At 45.7% G+C, this 17262-nt stretch overlaps 2 protein-coding genes and 1 non-coding gene across 3 annotated transcripts; 1 reads left to right on the top strand and 2 right to left on the bottom strand.

Moving 5' to 3' along the window:
• Positions 1 to 49: 49 nt before the first annotated feature.
• Positions 50 to 131, top strand: TRNAS-GCU. The gene has a single exon. It is a non-coding gene; the product is annotated as a tRNA-Ser (tRNA).
• Positions 132 to 590: 459 nt separating this feature from the next.
• LOC123425703 (probable GTP diphosphokinase RSH3, chloroplastic) lies at positions 591 to 4007 on the bottom strand. The gene is made up of 6 exons (XM_045109416.1): positions 3627 to 4007; positions 3346 to 3531; positions 1999 to 2459; positions 1622 to 1780; positions 1183 to 1537; positions 591 to 1072 (listed from the first exon to the last, which is right to left on the bottom strand). The coding sequence occupies exons 1-6, from the start codon at positions 4005 to 4007 to the stop codon at positions 836 to 838; spliced, it is 1779 nt and encodes a 592-aa protein (XP_044965351.1). The 3' UTR covers positions 591 to 835.
• A 4906-nt stretch (positions 4008 to 8913) lies between these two features.
• Positions 8914 to 9604, bottom strand: LOC123425343 (60S ribosomal protein L27a-3-like). The gene has a single exon (XM_045109026.1). The coding sequence runs from the start codon at positions 9526 to 9528 to the stop codon at positions 9091 to 9093; it is 438 nt and encodes a 145-aa protein (XP_044964961.1). The 5' UTR covers positions 9529 to 9604; the 3' UTR covers positions 8914 to 9090.
• Between the last annotated feature and the right edge of the window lie 7658 nt (positions 9605 to 17262).

Genomic DNA, 17262 nt, shown 5'->3' with positions numbered 1-17262 from the left:
GCGAGGAAAGCAATACCAATACTTTGGTTGCACAAGTCTGCACAACAAAGACACTTTGGCCGAGTGGTTAAGGCGTGTGCCTGCTAAGTACATGGGGTTTCCCCGCGAGAGTTCGAATCTCTCAGGTGTCGTAATACTTTTTCATTTCTACATCTTAAACTGCCAAGTCCACCCTTTTTCATTTCTACATCTTAAACTGCCAAGTCCCCCCTTTTTCATTTCTACATCTTAAACTGCCAAGTCCCCCGGGCACACATTTCCATTGAGCAGAATATTTTCAGAAAAAGCAAAATTCAGTATTTTGTTTATGTTTTTTTTTCCTTTCACTTGTGATTTTGCATCATCAGCGGCAAAGCTTCCAGCTTTTCATTGTCTAGCTCGCTGAGCAACAAAAAAAAAAACAAATTCACACTTCATAGCAAATGGCTGAATTAGACGAGGGCTCCAAATCACTTATCACACCTTTCTGCTCTTTTTCTTTTTCACTTCTCATTTTGCATCTTAAGCAATTAAGCTCACCCAGCAAAAAAAATCCCTTGAAATCGCAATTCATAGCCAATATATGAACAAGTATAGAGAACTGAAATCACTTATCCTAAACCATGCTTTATTTTCTCGATATGTGTTCTAAAACCAAGAAATTTCCTGAGCTCGAACTCCGTACCACATATTTACAAGGTACTTTTTTTATCTCTACTTGAACAAACTTATCAACAAATATACACCAAATGCTACACTATCTGTTATGATTCTGTCAATGTAGCCACCTAAACTTCAGACGGGTTTAGCTGCGTTGTCATATATGTATTCACAAAGATCTGCTGGCCTACGGCTGTCAAGACTGCGAAACCGCGAGACGGTGATCAGACATTTGGTTGAGCTCCCTCATGTAGCCTCCAGATTTGCATGGAGTTGAAGGAATCAGCTCCAGCACGTCGCCCATCTTCAGCTCCTGGTTCAGGTTGTGCACAGCATGGCTGTTGAGCCGTAGGCTCAACTGCATGTCGTAGCTAGAAGCCCTCTTCAGTAGGTCCAGTATTTTCGAATTTGGTGGGAGCTCTTGCACTGACATCTGAAGAAAACAAACATAGCAAATTCAGTTCTGCTGATCTTCTAAATTAACACACTGCAACTTTAGTTAATCAGAAAGCACTAGCGCAAAATATTATCACGGTTCTTAACCTTTTCATTCTCCAGAAGTATTACTAGGATTGGTCCAGTGTGGTCACATTGTTTTGAATAGGAGAAAGGGCAGCCATCAGAGTGAGAAGGGAAGGTGCATGTTGCCCTCGGGGAAGAACCAAGTCCAGGAGGCGAAGGGTGATCTATGTGAAGAGTTTCACACTGCCATGTAACAACACATCTAACCCATTCAACCATTTCAGGCAGACATGAAGAGCAGTTCCGAACGCCTTCCTTGTACCTCCAATGTGCAGCGATTCCAAACTCTGCCTGCAAGTGCATGTCCGCGGTACGAATTTGGATCTCTAATGGGAGTGTTTCTTCACTGAGGACAACCGTGTGCAGCGATTGGTACCTACAAGTTAAGAAGCATTAAGTTAGCACGGTGACATCCATTTTTTTATGCATAGTAGTATGGCAATATTTTGCATGGTCATACCCATTAGATTTGGGGCTGCTGACATAGTCTTTAAACTTCCCAGGAATTCTAGGCCACAAATGATTGACAACTTCTAATGTGGTGAAGCAATCAGCTTTATTCTCAAGTATCACACGCACTCCATGTACATCATAGATTTCATCCATGTCTAGTTTTTTCCTGTAACAAAAAAGCAATCATGTTAGCATGTTTAGTGGCATATGTATCTCTGGCTAGCAAGGTTGCTTCAAAGGCTATGTTGAAGTTATTGCAGGAATTATCTAAAATGGATAATGATTTATTTAACTTCATTAACAACACAAGTAAAATGAAAGGCAAAGTATTTAAAAAAAAATCTAGTAAGGACACCATAACGGAAACATGATGCACAGGTTTACCTTGTCATCTTGCTGTAAATGCTGTATATGCTCTTGTGCCTCCCTGATATGGAACGATAGGATAGTCCTCTCACCTGAAGGGCCTGTTCCAATCGCCTTATTGCAGCTGCAATCATATCTCTGTTGTAAAACTGATGAAGGTTGGATGACAGTTCCTCGTACTGCTCCGGATAAAGGTGCTTGAAGCACAGATTTTCAAGCTGCTCCTTCCAGTTCAAGATGCCCAATTGATTCGCCAATGGAGCAAATATCTCCAGTGTTTCCTTTGCAAAGCACTGCTGTTTGATCTTGGGCAATGAGTCCAACGTCCTCATATTGTGTAGTCTATCAGCAAGTTTGATAAGCACTGCTCTCGCATCTTCCATCGCAAGGAAGACCGTACGTAATCTGTCAGCTTCATCAATTCTGCTTGCTGTATCATTTCTACGAGCCAGTTTGCTCAAATGGCTTAGGTTAGAAACCTGTCAAATATTCAACACAGCTAGTCATTCCACAATGGCCTCAAGCGGCCAACCACCCTTGTTGTAAAAAATGGTGAAGCGCCCTAACATATAGCAGGTGTAACATTGATTAAGATGACGGAGAACACGTTGCAGAACAAACGATGGCATTTTCCCAAGTTCCAGATAATAAATGTGATATCACGAAAGAACACAAACACAAAATCACCAAAAAGCGTGTCTGATTTGATCTGGTAAACAACCGGGAAGAAATTCTACAATATACTACGGCACAAGTCAATCCTAGGAGATGCCTACTGCCTAATTTAATACAGAGGTGATGTTAACTTAATACTACCTTAGATAAACATAAGATTTATTTTTTTGGTCTAGAAGCTCTATCAATAACGTAACAACATGATCCGTCAGTCACAATCGTAAATAAATTATTTTACCAAGGTAGCCAAACTAGCAACATCCACTTCTCGATATGACGAAAAAGACAACACCAAGAAAGCTGAAAATAAAAGAAGAGGGGCCCACGCAGAGACATAACCATATAACTAATCAGTTGTGACTATGACCTGATCCTTCTCCTAGAAAACTATGGCCTGATCCTGGACACCGGCACAGATTAAGTCATGCTCAGAAAATTATCTGCGTATGCCGGTACGAATAATCTACCAGTGAAGAAGCTCTGGATTGCTGCATTATCCTTTACCAGTATGGTGGAAACGGTGTAGCAGCAATGGCGCCTTACTTCGGTTCGTTTCAGAAAATAATACTACCACACTAAGTGAGTTTTAACAGAGAGAAACAGTTCTACTAAATAGTTACAGTACATATCAGTGAGCCTGCTCGTCACATCCTAATGTCAGTTAGTGAGTGGAGAGATCCGAATTCTCACCCCCTTCACGAGGTCCGCAACGCCGGCACCGAATTGCTCGGAGATGTAGCCGTAATCCAGGCCCGCGTCGTCGACCGTGTCGTGCAGCAGCCCCGCCGCGATAACCGGAGGCCCTGCGCCGAGCTCCGCGAGCAGCGCCGCCGTCTCCACGCAGTGCTGCAGGTAAGGGTCGCCGCTCGCGCGCACCTGCAGAAACCACCAAAACGCCCGGCCGTCACTTCAGTTCAGACGCCCGACAAGCCACGCGGAAACAATGAGCAGGCAGAGAGCGAGAGGGGCACCTGGCCGCGGTGGGCCGCCTCGGCCGCGTAGTAGGCCCTCCTCACGAGCTCCTCGCGGAAGATGGCGTGCCGCGACTGCGCGCCGGCGAGCAGGGCGGCCGCGGCGGCGGAAGCGGCGGGGCCGGCTTCCTCGCGCCCCGCCACGGCGGCGCGGGCCCGCCTCGCGGACGGCGGGCTTCGGCAGGGAGCACGGGGGGGCTCCCCTTGGTCGGAGGCGCGCGCGAAGGAGAGGGATGGCGGGGTCAGGCACCGGGTCGCCCGCAGCTCGCCGGCGGAGGCCTGGGCGCCGCGGGGGAGGAGCTCGAGCGCGGCGGGGGGCTGCGGCGCCGAGAGGCGATGGTGGGGGCGGCACTTGACGGAGCGGGCGACCGCCGCCGGCATGGCTGCTGGTTGGCTTGGCGAGCTGGGGTTCGGCGGGGGGGACGGGGAAGAGGGGAAGGGAGTGGGGAGGTGGAGAGAAAGAGACGTGGAAGGGAGCTCTAGTTGGGACGTTGGGCTCTTCGCGCGTGCTGCCGTGGTTATGAATAGTAGCCTCGCCGTCGGAGGATGGGTGGTCGTTTATATGTTTTACACCCTCGAGTTGCCAAACTATCGTTTGGGTTGGCATGCTAATTTTTGAATGACCAAGTAAGCCCATGGAAACCATGAAGACCCTGGAAACCACATGCGACAATCTAAATATATATACTCCCTCCATCCTATAATTAATATAAAATATTTTTGCAAGCTGTTTTAGCTTGCAAAAACATCTTATGATGTGGGGCAGAGCGAGTAGTATATTAGACACGTAATATTTTTAAAGATGCGAGTAGTATTCATTTACTCTTGCTTTGAAGCTCCATCCAACCAAATTATCTAACCATGATTAACTCGTCCTTACATCTCAGGACAAGCGACTCTAAAGCCCTAACAGGTGCCATGGACTTCAACCCTCTCGCCACCACCTGAGTGCGTCGTCACGCAAAAATCATGTGGCAACGGCGACGGCGGGAAGGATCTGTCAAGGAGGAGTTCATGCGGCATGGGTGGTGAGTTGAGGATGGGTGGTCGTTTATGTTTTACACCCTCGAGTTGCCAAACTATCGTGTGGGTTGGCATGCTAATTTTTGAATGACCAAGTAAGCCCATGGAAACCATGTTACCATGAAAATCCTTGGAAACCACATGCGACAATCTAAAAATATATACTCCCTCCGTCTCGTAGTTAATATATAATGTTTTTGCAAGCTGTTTTAGCTTAAAAAACATCTTATGATGTGGGACATAGCGAGTAGTATATTAGACAGGTAATGTTTTTTAAAGATGTGATATTTATAGTTCAAACTAGTATTCATTTACTCTTGCTTTGGGGCTCCACCGAACCTAATTACCTGACCATGATTAACTCGTCCTTACATCTCGGGACAAGTGACTCTAAAGCCCTAACACGTGCCATGGACTTCAACCCTCTCACCACCGCCTGAGTGCGTCATCAGGCAAAACCCATGTGGCAACGGCAACGGCGGGAAGGATCTGTCAAGGAGGAGTTCATGCGGCGGGGGTGGTCAGTTGAGGCACGTTAGGCGGGTGGCGGCAGTGAACGTGCGGCTCGACAGAAGCAGTTTATGAATGGGCACGTTGGGATCGTAGATGGCGGTTGGCTCAACCTCAGGCTTGACCTTAGGGTACAACGGCGTAGGTCTGGGTTTACAAGGGTTTTAGGGAGTTTCTATGTGTTGATCAAGGCGAGGGGGTGATGTTGCCCCAGTTTTGGAATAATGTCCTCCCCACCCTATCCCCATTTCATGGTGCACTTAGTGTCAATGATGGGCATGTGAAGGTGTGTCTTCGACGAATCTTCCAGTATCTGGTCAGCTTTTGTTGCAGGTGGATCAGATTGATGTTCATGGTCATTGGCATATCCATACTTTTCTGTCATTTTTTGTAAGGGCAAGTACAACGGTTGATAAATTGCTCCTCTTGCGAAACCAAAGAAGAGGCGCCGACGGCTTTATATCTAGTGGGTATTGCTCCCTTTCCTCTCTAACTGCCATCTTGGTGCCATGAGGGGGAGGGGAGCCATGGTTTCTCGGTAAGGCGTGTAGTAGTCCTAGGTTTTCTTAGTTTTTTTGAGTTTCCTCTATCGGTATGGTGGGACTGATGCCGATGGTGCTCTTAGGAATAATGGTCTTCCAGTCGGTGCTCTTGCTTATCGGAGGTGTTGTTGGCGCGTATGAGAGGCTTGTGGACTCTAAGTTGTTTGAGCGGCTTTCGGCATTGCGCCTTAGCATGATGGAGGTGATGGGTTGCTCCTAGAGTGTGGCGGTGATGACTGCTCAAAATTTACAAAAAACGGTGGAGGATATGGTCGCTTGCTCAAGGACGTGTTGGCATTGGCCCCGGTTCCAACTTTGAAGAGGCTGAGAGGGCTCCTCCCATCCTTCGATCAATGTTTATTATCGAGCTAGATACAAACTTCTGGGGTTGCTGGCTATCGTGAGTCGTTAACGCCTCCTGGCTAGGGATTTCTTTAGCGTCAAGATGTGGAGCAACTTTTGATGCTCTTCTTCTCCAATGACGGCTAAGATCGTGGGTACTTGTTAGTTATGGTGAAGACGGCATGCAACAGTACAGCTGCTTGTACCTTCCTAGTTTTCTGTTGCTTGTATGTATTTTATCTTTTACTACCATGAATACAGATAATGTATGCCTACAGGTGTACATCTTCAAGGGGAAAAAAGTACTACAGTGATAAGACATTCTTATTTTAAACCTGTCATTTAATCTATAGAAAATTAGTGCAATGAGTTATCTCATAGTCTTACTTTTAATAATTGTATATTCCTGAAGGAGATATATTGTTGTTTTTCTTTTTCTAGGCGTGAGAGATATTGTTGCTAAGGGACCATCTCGTAACAAAGAAAAATGCAAGCTTTTTTATGGTTTATTTCTTTCCTATTATAGCATTTATCCTATGTAACACTTCTAAAGAAAAAATCTGTCTATAGTCCATACAGTTCTTCTGAATTCCTTCACCCAAAAAACCGACGCACGTTCCTTTTGTCACATACGACGGGAGGAATTATATGCATCAACGTGAGGGTGGCTCGTGCTTAAACGTGCCACTTCCTCCGTGTCACATACGACGGGGCACACGCCTGTCAAACGGACGGACGGAGGGTTCCTTGTGCGTGTGGACGAGGGATCGCTTGCCGGCTGGGCAAAGGCACGGACAAACAGCTTATGTGGTTCTTCTACTCACCGTGTCACGGCGCCAATGTTTCTTTCGATTGATGGCAACGGCCGGACAAAATCAATCATCAACCAACTGGAGAAAATCAACCATCAACCAACTGAAACTGATGGAAGCTTGAGAAAATGACAGAGGTTCGCAGACAAAGAAGGGCAACGCCTGGTTGCTAACGTGGTAGCAGAGGGCACGGGAGTCAGTTGTGCACAACAGATTTCAGGCAACGTGCGTCGGCAAACAAGCAAATTACAGGAGCGGCAAATGACCCAAGGCGTATCAACATGGTAAGGCGATAGGATGCAATGCACACAAGCACATTCACAAAATAGTTGCACCAAATCTATACTGCGACTCCCTCCATAAAGAAATAATCTAAACGCTATTATATTTCTTAAGGGGGAGTATAACCAATTGAAGCATATATGCATTTGAAAATCAAACTAAGCTCAAATAGATCCTATAGGTAGGTGTCACAACAAGCAAACACATCAATCATGATACACACTCAAATAACACCTGTGCTATTAGGCAACATCCAAGATAAGCAAAGAGCCAAATAAACATACAAACACGTCATATCACCAATTGCAAGTACCGGTCAACAACTTCTACTAGGACAACACAAGGGTTAAGTATATACTAAAATAAAATAAAAGGATGATAAGATCCAATACTGCAAGTGCCCGTCCAAACAGGGAGTTTTGCTGGCACAAGTAGATCCTAGGATGATAAGATCCAAAGGTTGACGGGGAGTTTTGCTGGCATAAGTAGATCCTAGGCAACTGGATCACAGATGTGATGAACATAAACCACTTGCAGACATCCGGGATGAACATGGACATACTTAATAGTCCAAGCATATGAATGGAACTAGAACATAATCTTGTAATAATGCACAATAGAGTAACGAATGCTCGAATATCAAAGGAAGCTCAACAGATAATCCAGGTGCAAAGGATCAGGAGCCACAGCAAGAAAAAGAGACTGCTAAAGAGTAACATATTTGTTCTAGCACATACAGAGTAGACTGAAGGCATCAAACTAAGGTTGTTCAAAGAAGATGTAGCCATTTAAGCAAAAATGCAAATGAATATCAAATAAAACAGGTGCTTAAGTGTCAGGTACCACAGCAAGCAAACAAATCAAACACTCCCTAAAGAATAGGCAAAGATGCAAATGAATATCAGATAAACTGTGTTCTAGCAAATACTCCCTCCGTTCGTAAATACAAGTCTTTTAAGCAATTTCACAAGGGGTCTACATACAAAGTAAAATGATTGAATGTATACTCTAAAGTATGTCTATATACATCTGTATGCAGTCTATTAGTGAAATGTCTAAAAAGACCTAAAAAATTTAGGAACGGAGGGAGTACAATGTAGACTGAAGGCATCAAAGGAAGTTGTTACAAAGAACATGTAGCCATTTAAGCAAAGATGCAGATGAATATCATACTTAACACAATGGCACAACAATAACAGCACAACAGCTTACACCAAGTGTTAATTTAACCCACAGGAAATAGCTCACTCCAAGTGTTTATTTAACTCATGAGGTGCAACCAAACTAGTCAATATACAATCTAAAACAAAGGGTCTGCCAGAAATTCCAAAGATAAATTCTACTATGACAGGAAACTTTACTGACACAACTAAATGCTGGGCGGCACTTACGATCCAGGGCATGATAACTAACAGTATGGCTACAAACAAACCTCCTACAGACATCAACTTCAATGTCATCAAGCAAACACAATTCAAAGTTCACTATAACTACAAGAAGCTGAATCCTGTAGAAACACACTAGAACTACAAGTAACAGAATATGCATCCTGGACCAGTAAACATTACCAATGATCAAACAGAGCATAAACAGGAGGCATGGCTAATATAAACTGGCATGACAGTGTACATCAAAATCATACAGTTCACATGTTAGATGTCACACGACTAGCAGCCATAGAATGCCGTAAAGATGCAGGATGTCAAATAAACGTATGCAACAGAGATCGATAACGATTAACAAAGATCAAACTCAGCATAAATAGGAGCACAGATATGATGATAACTCGTCTGATATAAATTGGCATAACATAGCGCAAAATTCTCATGAGTTTGGTTTACCACACAGGAACCAGAATAACAAACTAACGATGTCTTGTTCAACACAAATTGCTGGTACGAGAAAAACTAGTACTTAAGATATAGATCTCAGAGCACGGTGGGGAACAGAACCCTAGGCGACGAGCACGACAGCGCCGCCGGCGGCCTTGATCTTCTTCTCGGCGATCTTGGAGATGAGCTTGGCCTTGACGACGATGGGCTTCTCCGGCAGCATCCCCTTGCCGAGCACCTTGAAGTAGCCGAACTGCGAGACGTCGACGACGGGGGCCTTGTCGCCGCCGGCCTCCGCGGCCTTGTCGGACGGCACCATGGACCAGAGCCTCTCGACGTTGACGGTCGGGGTGTAGAACCTGTTGCTGAGCTTGTGGAAGTACCTCATACCGACTTTGCCGAAGTAGCCGGGATGGTACTTGTCGAAGAGGATGCGGTGGTGGTGCATGCCTCCGGCGTTACCGCGGCCTCCGGGATGCTTGCGGTGCTTGCCCACACGCCCGTGCCCGGCGGAGACGTGGCCGCGCTTCTTGCGGTTCTTCTTGAGGCGGGTCGTCATCGCCGCCGCCGCCGCTGGCTTACCTTGGGGGAGAGGGGTCGGGACGGGTGGGGTGGAGGCGGAGGTGTGTGGGAGGAATCCCTTGCGGGAGGGAATGGAGAGTACTTATAAGGTTGGCGCGTGGGGCGTCGACCGTCAGATGAGGGATGGGGCGGTTCGGGCCGTTGGATTTAGGTTCCTAGGGTTTTGCTTTGGTGAGGCCGAGCGGGGCGGGCTATGGGCTGGGCCTGGCTTCGGTTGAGGCTTCATGTTTCTACTTTGTGCCTTGGGTGGTGTATTGGGCTTTTGGATCAGTTTATTATAGCGAGATGTGTTGGCATTGTCTCGTTGCGAAAGTTTTCTTGCGTTTGAGACTGGCGGTGGGACACTAGTCGGCTGTCGTTTGCCTCAAAAAAAAAAAAACTAGTCAGCTGTCGTGACGGAAGAACAGGTGAGCGTTAGCCACCGTAGGCTCGCGATGTGGTGGCATATTGTGATCGTAGATTACCGAAAATGATTTCTCGTGTTTTCTATATCTATACCTACTAATAAAGCACATATTGCTTCTGTGGTATGTTATTAAATTTACCTCTAAAGTTCGTCAAAATTACCCACCAAAGCCACCCGTAAGTGACAAAAACGTTTCGTTTTTTGAACTTCGATTCGGCTCTTTCTTTCTAATTCTAAAGAGTACGGTTCCCATATTCTATCGCAAGCACAAGGCTAGCCCAGCTGGTTAGGTGCGCTCTGTTCCGTCTAGTAGACGTCAGTTCGATCCCGATTGCAGCTACAATTCTTTTTTTCTTCTATTTCGGTAAATTTATAGACAAAAAAGTTCTCATATATACAAAAAAAATGTACAGTGCGTATGGACAATAAATAATATATTTTTTTTTATTTTAAAAAATATTGATCGTCTATTTAAAAAACTTTAAATGTGCATAGGAAAATGTTTTTTGTGTATAAGGAAACATATAAAAAATATATAATGTGTATGAAACAAAGTAGATATGAAAAATAGAACTTTTTAAAAATGTTAATCGTGTATTTGAATAATGTAAAACATGCATATAAAAAATGTTCATGATGCACACAAAATATGTAAAATGTGTATTAAAAAGTTTAGACATCAAAACTCAATAATGTTTCTGATGTCACAGGCAAAAAAATGTTTCTAATGTATAAAAAAATATACAATGTTGTTTATACAAGCTTTACGTAAACAAATGGCTTAGTTTTGATCTTTCATATATATATAAACTGTTTTGCTAATTATTTTTGATACGCAACCTGGAACATTTGGTATGTATGTACTTACAAATTGATTGTTTTTTATGAAGCTGTCTAATATGTTTGCAATCAAATTAAGACTTCACTTAGATTACAAATGCAAACACATATATCAGCAAGATAAAAATAATGTTTTTATGATATGCTATCATTAATTAGCAAAACATACTTTACCATTTTCATCATAATTCAAATAATGTTCATGCATTTTAAGAAATGTCCTGAAATTTTAAGAACATAATGTCATTATCATAATTGAAGATTATAATTTTTTTCTTCCATTGCAACGCACGGGCCTTTTTGCTAGTGTATTCCAAACCAACTAACACCGTACAAAAAATATTGCTAGGCGAACAGCACATCAAGCCTAAAAAATAAAAAATAAAACAAATACCAACAACGGTAGTTTGACAAAGAGCACATGATCAGCCACCGCTGCACCTTCCGCAAATAAACCACCACACCTCGAGGCTCTGATCCGTCGCGTGTCAAGCAGCATCTTCAAGAAGGGATGCGACGTCGACAACGTTGCTAGCCGGACGAGTCCTAGGGTTTGCCCCGCGCACGGTAGGAGGTAGGGGATGGCTACACTAACACCCTCCACGAAGGAATGATGGCACCCGTCGGTGTCGCCGCATCGGAGCCGGACGAACCAACAAGGATTTGTCCCGCACTCCAAACCCCACCGCCCAACCAGAGCCGACCAGCCAAACAACCGCCCAACCCCATGAGCCACCATGGTAGCGCCACCATCCACGTTGTCTCACAGCGAACACCAACACGAGGCAAGGAGACCGCAAAGAGGCGTCAAACGACGGAGCAGCAGCACCGAAGCTGAGCGGGAGGAGAACCACCTCCCACAGCTCACGTGCGGGAGGCTCGCGCCTCCGGCACCGCTGTGGTCGCCGATCGGACACGGCAGTAAGGCATCCGAGGCCACCCCTGGCCCAGCCAGGGCTGAAACGGGCCCGATAAGCTCCATCAGACATGTTGCAACGGGCTGGCGACGGTGTCGCGAGCACCCACTCGCTCATCGCCGCTCCCCCGCCTCCCAGAAGATCCGTCACGGACCTTCTACGTTGTTGGCCCGACCAGGCCTAGATGAGCCCCGCAGGGCCCATATTTGGGTCGGGAGGCCGCGCCGCATAGTCTCCCAGCCGTCCGCCCACACCGCGCCGGGGAGCCTCGGCATCACACGGACTGTCACCGTCTAGGAGCACCCCCCGGTGCAGCTCCGTCCCGCGTCATAAAGCGACCGGGAGGGGAAGGTCATGGGGCCGCTGCCACCAGGGACCCCAGGACCAGGCCGGTCGCAGATGTGAGCGATGACGGCGAAGAGGAGAGGGGGAGGGGGCCTAGAGGAAGGGAAGGCTGGCTGCGGCCGGTCGCCCGCGGAGGCGACGTGGTCGCGGGAGAGGGGAGGACCAGCTTCTCACCTCGTGTGTCATATATTCAGGATCGTGATCGTAGAATAAGAACATATTCTTTTTTATGGTAAATGAGAGTTTTATTTCAAAACTGTAGAGGTACAATGTGATCGTAGAATATCATAGAATAAGAACAAAAACGTAAGCATAAGTGGGGCTCGAAGTACACAGTGGCAGTACCGCCCAAGTGGTACAACCGCGCTACCCCAGCGGTACTTCCGCTTACCAGGAGGCAAAAGCCCGAAGCCATCAGATGCACAAAGACAAGTGGTACAAATCCAGATACTACAGGGCGGCACTACCGCTTGAGCGGTACTACCGCTTATGAAGGTGCGCATGATCATAAGGACAGAAAACAGCTCCAAAGTGTCGGGAAGCAAAGAGGGAGAAGAATGTGTACGTGAGAGATTATCCCAACAATTCCAATTGTTGAGCCCCTCTTGATAGTACGGAATATACTATGACTCAAGTCCACCAACACTAAATCATACGAAGTAGTCCATCTTCTTGTTTAGCAACCGTAGGGTAGAATAACCGTCTAGTGCCACCTCATAACCCGAGAAAGCTCAAAGCACACGATTAGTCCACAAAGGTATTGTTGTCGTTGAGCTCCATTGGCAAAGTCGATGACAGTCTCACTTTTCCTCTTGAAGAAATATACCCAAGTATATCTTGAGTAATCATCCACTATCACCAAGCAATACTTTGTTTCCCCAAGCCTATTGAAATATGGAGGACCAAAGGGATCCATGTGGAGGAGCTCCAAAGCCCTCTTCGATGCATGCATGCACTTTAAGGGAACCAAGCAATATCGAGTATATGGTAGTCGTGGGGCGGTGAGCTGTCTCGTGTAGCTTTCCTTCGATGCATGCACTGCAAGCACGATGATTTGTTAGTCCAAGAATGTGATCCCCCTTTGAGGATACTTTGCAAAGACTTTATATTGACATGCGCTAGTCGGTGATGCCAAAGCCAGCCAATATCAACTTTAGCCATTAGGCAAGTCACGGTCTTAGTGGGTCGCTTCGAAAAGTTAACCACATAGAGACCGTTCTCGACACGCCCAGCAAAGGCTACTTTAAGAGTCTTGCTCCACAAAAGGGCAACAGTGTCAATGCCAAATAAAGTACTAAAACCCATGATTGCAAGTTGATGAACGAAAAGTAAATTGTACGCGAGGGTCTCAATGATACGTCTCCAACGTATCTATAATTTTTTATGGTTCCATGCTATTATCTTGTCAAACTTTGGATGTTTTGTATGCCTCTTATATCTTTTTTGGGACTAAATTATTAACTCACTGCCAAGTGCCAGTTCCTGTTTTTTCCGTGTTTTTGACCCTTTTCAGAGGAGGATTTTAAACGGTGTCCAAACGGAATAAAACTGCCGAAAAGATTTTTTTCCGGGACAGAAGATACGCAAGAGACGTGAGAACCAAGGCAGGGGCCACCAGGGGACCCCACAAGCCCCCTAGGCGCGGCCACGGGGGCCGCGCCTAGCAGGCTTGTGGGCCGCCTGTGGCTTGTCTGCCCTACCTCTTCCGCCTATAAATTCCTGAAAATTCCAAAACTGCGCGAGAGATCCATGAAAATACTTTTCCGCCGCCGCAAGCTTCTATCTCCGCAAGATCCCATCTGGAGCATGTTCTGGTGCCGTGCCGGAGGGGGGATTCGGATACAGAGGGTTTCTTCATCAACACCATGGCCTCTCCGATGATGCGTGAGTAGTTCACCATAGACCTTCGAGTCCATAGCTAGTAGCTAGATGGCTTCTTCTCTCTCTTGGACCTTCAATACAAAGTTCTCCATGATCTTCATGGAGATCTATCCGATGTAATCTTCTTTGCGGTGTGTTTCTCGAGATCCGTTGAATTGTGGATTTATGATCAGATTATCTATGAATCTTATTTGAGTTTCTTCTGATCTCTTATATGCATGATTTCATATCCTTGTAATTCTCTTAGAGTTGTGGGTTTTGTTTGGCCAACTTGATCTATGATTCTTGCAATGGTAGAAGTGCTTGGTTTTGGGTTCATACCGTGCGGTGACCTCACCCAGTAACAGAAGGGGTAGCGAGGCACACATCGTGTTGTTGCCATCAAGGGTAAAAAGATGGGTTTTTCATCATTGGTTTGAGTTTATCCCTCTACATCATGTCGTCTTGCTTAAGGCGTTACTCTGTTCGTCATGAACTCAATACACTAGATGCATGCTAGATAGCGGTCGATGTGTGGAGTAATAGTAGTAGATGCAGAAAGTATCGGTCTACTTGTCTCGGACGTGATGCCTATATGTATGATCATTGCCTTAGATATCGTCATGACTTTGCACGGTTCTATCAATTGCTCGACAGTAATTTGTTCACCCACCGTATTATTTGCTATTTTGAGAGAAGCCTCTAGTGAACACTATGACCCCCCGGTCTACTTCACATCATATTTTAAGCCTTAGTCTTTGAGAAAGCTTCGACCTGTAGCCCCCAAGGGCCGGGTCATCTTCTTGAAGATGAGCGGGGTCTTTGTGTAATAGTCTTTGAGAAAGCTTCAACCTGTAGCTCCCCAAGGGCTGTGTCATCTTCTTGAAGATGAGCCAGGTATTGCTTAAGAGACTGGAAAGCTTCAACCTGTAGCCCCCAAGGGTCGGGTCATCTTCTTGAAGATGAGTCGGGTCTTGCTTAAGAGACTGAAAAGCTTCAACCTGTAGCCCCCAAGGGTGGGTTCATCTTCTTGAAGATGAGCCGGGTCTTGCTTAAGAGACTGAAAAGCTTCAACATGTAGCCCCCAAGGGCCGGGTCATCTTCTTAAAGATGAGCCGGGTCTTTCTTAATAAACTAAAAAGCTTCAACCTGTAGCCCCCAAGGGTCGGGTAATCTTCTTAAAGATGAGCCGGGTCTTGCTTAATAAACTGAAAAGCTTCAACCCATAGCTCCCAAGGGCCGGGTCATCTTCTTAAAGATGAGTCGGGTCTTGCTTAATAAACTGAAAAGCTTCAACCTATAGCCCCCAAGGGCCGGGTCATCTTCTTAAAGATGAGCATGGTCTTGCTTAATAAACTAAAACTTACCTTTACTTTAGAAAAGCAAATACATTAGCCCCCAAGTGTCGAGTGTATTGCTTGCAATATGTTGGAGACTTGACTGTCCGCCTTTCAACGCAACCAAATAATATTAAGGTCACTTATCTTTCCTGCTTGATTTTGTAGGAGACTATCAGTCAAGGTGACGTTTCCCTAAGCGAGATGAAAAAGTCCGGGATGCCAGCAAGATGCCACTGCCGTAGAAGAGGAAAAACTCCGAGCTACAATGGCAGAACTTGGACAGGTCAGGGCTGAATATCTTAGCTATAAGGAGTCAACCACAGCGAAAAAAGTCGTCCTTGTACAACAAGCGGAGAAGGCCGAGGGTCAACTGACACAAGCCACATCAGAATTGACTGGTCTACGTCGCCATATCTCCCAAATGACCAACGCTATCTTTGGTAAGCCCTTCATAAAATCTGTTCTCACTTTTTGTAAAGGACACAAGGTGCTCGGCTACTTATTCTTCACTTGTTTCTTTGTAGGCCCTTGATCCGCCAATCTTCAAGATGATTTTGAAGCTAAAGGCCATATACACTTTGATGGAGCAACTTTATGTTGGCGGCTTGCTGACCGTCAAGGCCGTCTGGGGGGTCAAAGACCCAGTGAAGTACATCAAGGATATGCTGCGACGGCTCTCAACCATTCCTCAGCACATAGCCGAAATAAGGAAATCATCCGCGCGAAAGGGCGTGATGGCAGCCATGAGCCAGGTAATAGCTTATGCTCCTGAACTTAAGCCGGATGAAATAGCCGGTGTCTTCCCTGAATACAAGGATGACGGCTCAGAATTCACGCAGGAAGACTACGCGCAATGCAAAGGATGTGCGCCTTGCGGCGAGCCGCCTTGTTGAAGACCTTGATCTGCTGAAGTACCAGGCGGCCTATGATGACGAGGGGAAGCATGTGGCGATTCCCTGTTTTGCATCTTTGGACTTAACGCCTCAGCGCCGTAAGCCTCTTTTTGCCTCTGGCGCTGACCCGTCAACCATCTTGACAGAAGAAGCCGAATTTCATGCCTTAATCAATTGCACCTCGGATGTGGACAACTTCCAGATCCAAGACCCCGAAACCTCAGCACAGGGTGAGTCGGAGGCGGCTTAGGCGTGGCGGCCCTTTGAAGCTTCAACCCGCAGAGGAGATTGAACCCGAAGACATCTTACTGTCGGGTTAGCATAGAAAAATTCTGGCCTTGACGAGCCATGTAATCTTGCTTTGGGATATGCTAAAAACTGCTTTTGTATTTGCACCTTTTGATGTCAAATCTTCCTAGCATTACCTTGCAATATAACTCGCCCTAATTTGGCTATTGGCAATTTGAAGAAGTATTGTACTTCTTCCTTTACCACCACTCATGTGTAAATGATTTGGTTGTTGAATGTCTGCTTGAAAACATAATCACCATATAAGGTGGAAAATAAGCCGGCTTTGTGAGTCACGGTGGGTTGATGGGCTTGCAAGGCTCTAATCATACCTGAAGAGGTTTTTGCAAAAACCTTTATGTATTTAGACTAGCTGATCAGGCTCAAGTCAAGCTTTACTAAAGCAGGTTCAGTTCAGCCTGGGCGTTCGAGTATTTTGGTTATTTCGGTTTGGGTAGTTCGGGTTATGGGTAATTTGGGTACCCAAAAAAATAACCGAACCCAAATTACCCAAAATTTTGGTTCGGGTAATTCGGGTACCCAAAAAACCCGAAATATTCGGAGCACACATCAACTTTTGGTATGAATAATTCGGATAATGTGGGTATTTTGAATAGTATGAGTATTTAAGGTATTATGGGCAACATGTACGTGTATTAATAGCATGAATAATTTGGCTAGTATGAATAATTCGGGTAGTATGGGTATTTCGGGTTTTCTAGACTAGAACCCGAACCCTAACCCGAAAACCGAATAACTAGGAAATGAGAACTGAACCGTAACCCGATACTCGTATTACCCGAAAATTCGGGTAATTCGGTT

The sequence above is a fragment of the Hordeum vulgare genome, chromosome 2H (assembly GCF_904849725.1).
Source record: "Hordeum vulgare subsp. vulgare chromosome 2H, MorexV3_pseudomolecules_assembly, whole genome shotgun sequence".
Taxonomy (NCBI): Eukaryota; Viridiplantae; Streptophyta; class Magnoliopsida; order Poales; family Poaceae; genus Hordeum; species Hordeum vulgare.
Note: the sequence above shows the minus strand (reverse complement) of the source record. Positions and strands in the feature narration are given on the sequence as shown.

Coding starts and splice junctions, on each gene's coding strand:
- LOC123425703 (XM_045109416.1), bottom strand. CDS start 4,007: ATGCCGGCGGCGGTCGCCCGCTCCGTCAAGTGCCGCCCCCACCATCGC. Junction 1,781..1,998: donor ATTTACAGCAAGATGACAAG/GTAAACCTGTGC, acceptor TTTTTGTTACAG/GAAAAAACTAGACATGGATG. Junction 1,538..1,621: donor AGCAGCCCCAAATCTAATGG/GTATGACCATGC, acceptor CTTAACTTGTAG/GTACCAATCGCTGCACACGG.
- LOC123425343 (XM_045109026.1), bottom strand. CDS start 9,528: ATGACGACCCGCCTCAAGAAGAACCGCAAGAAGCGCGGCCACGTCTCC.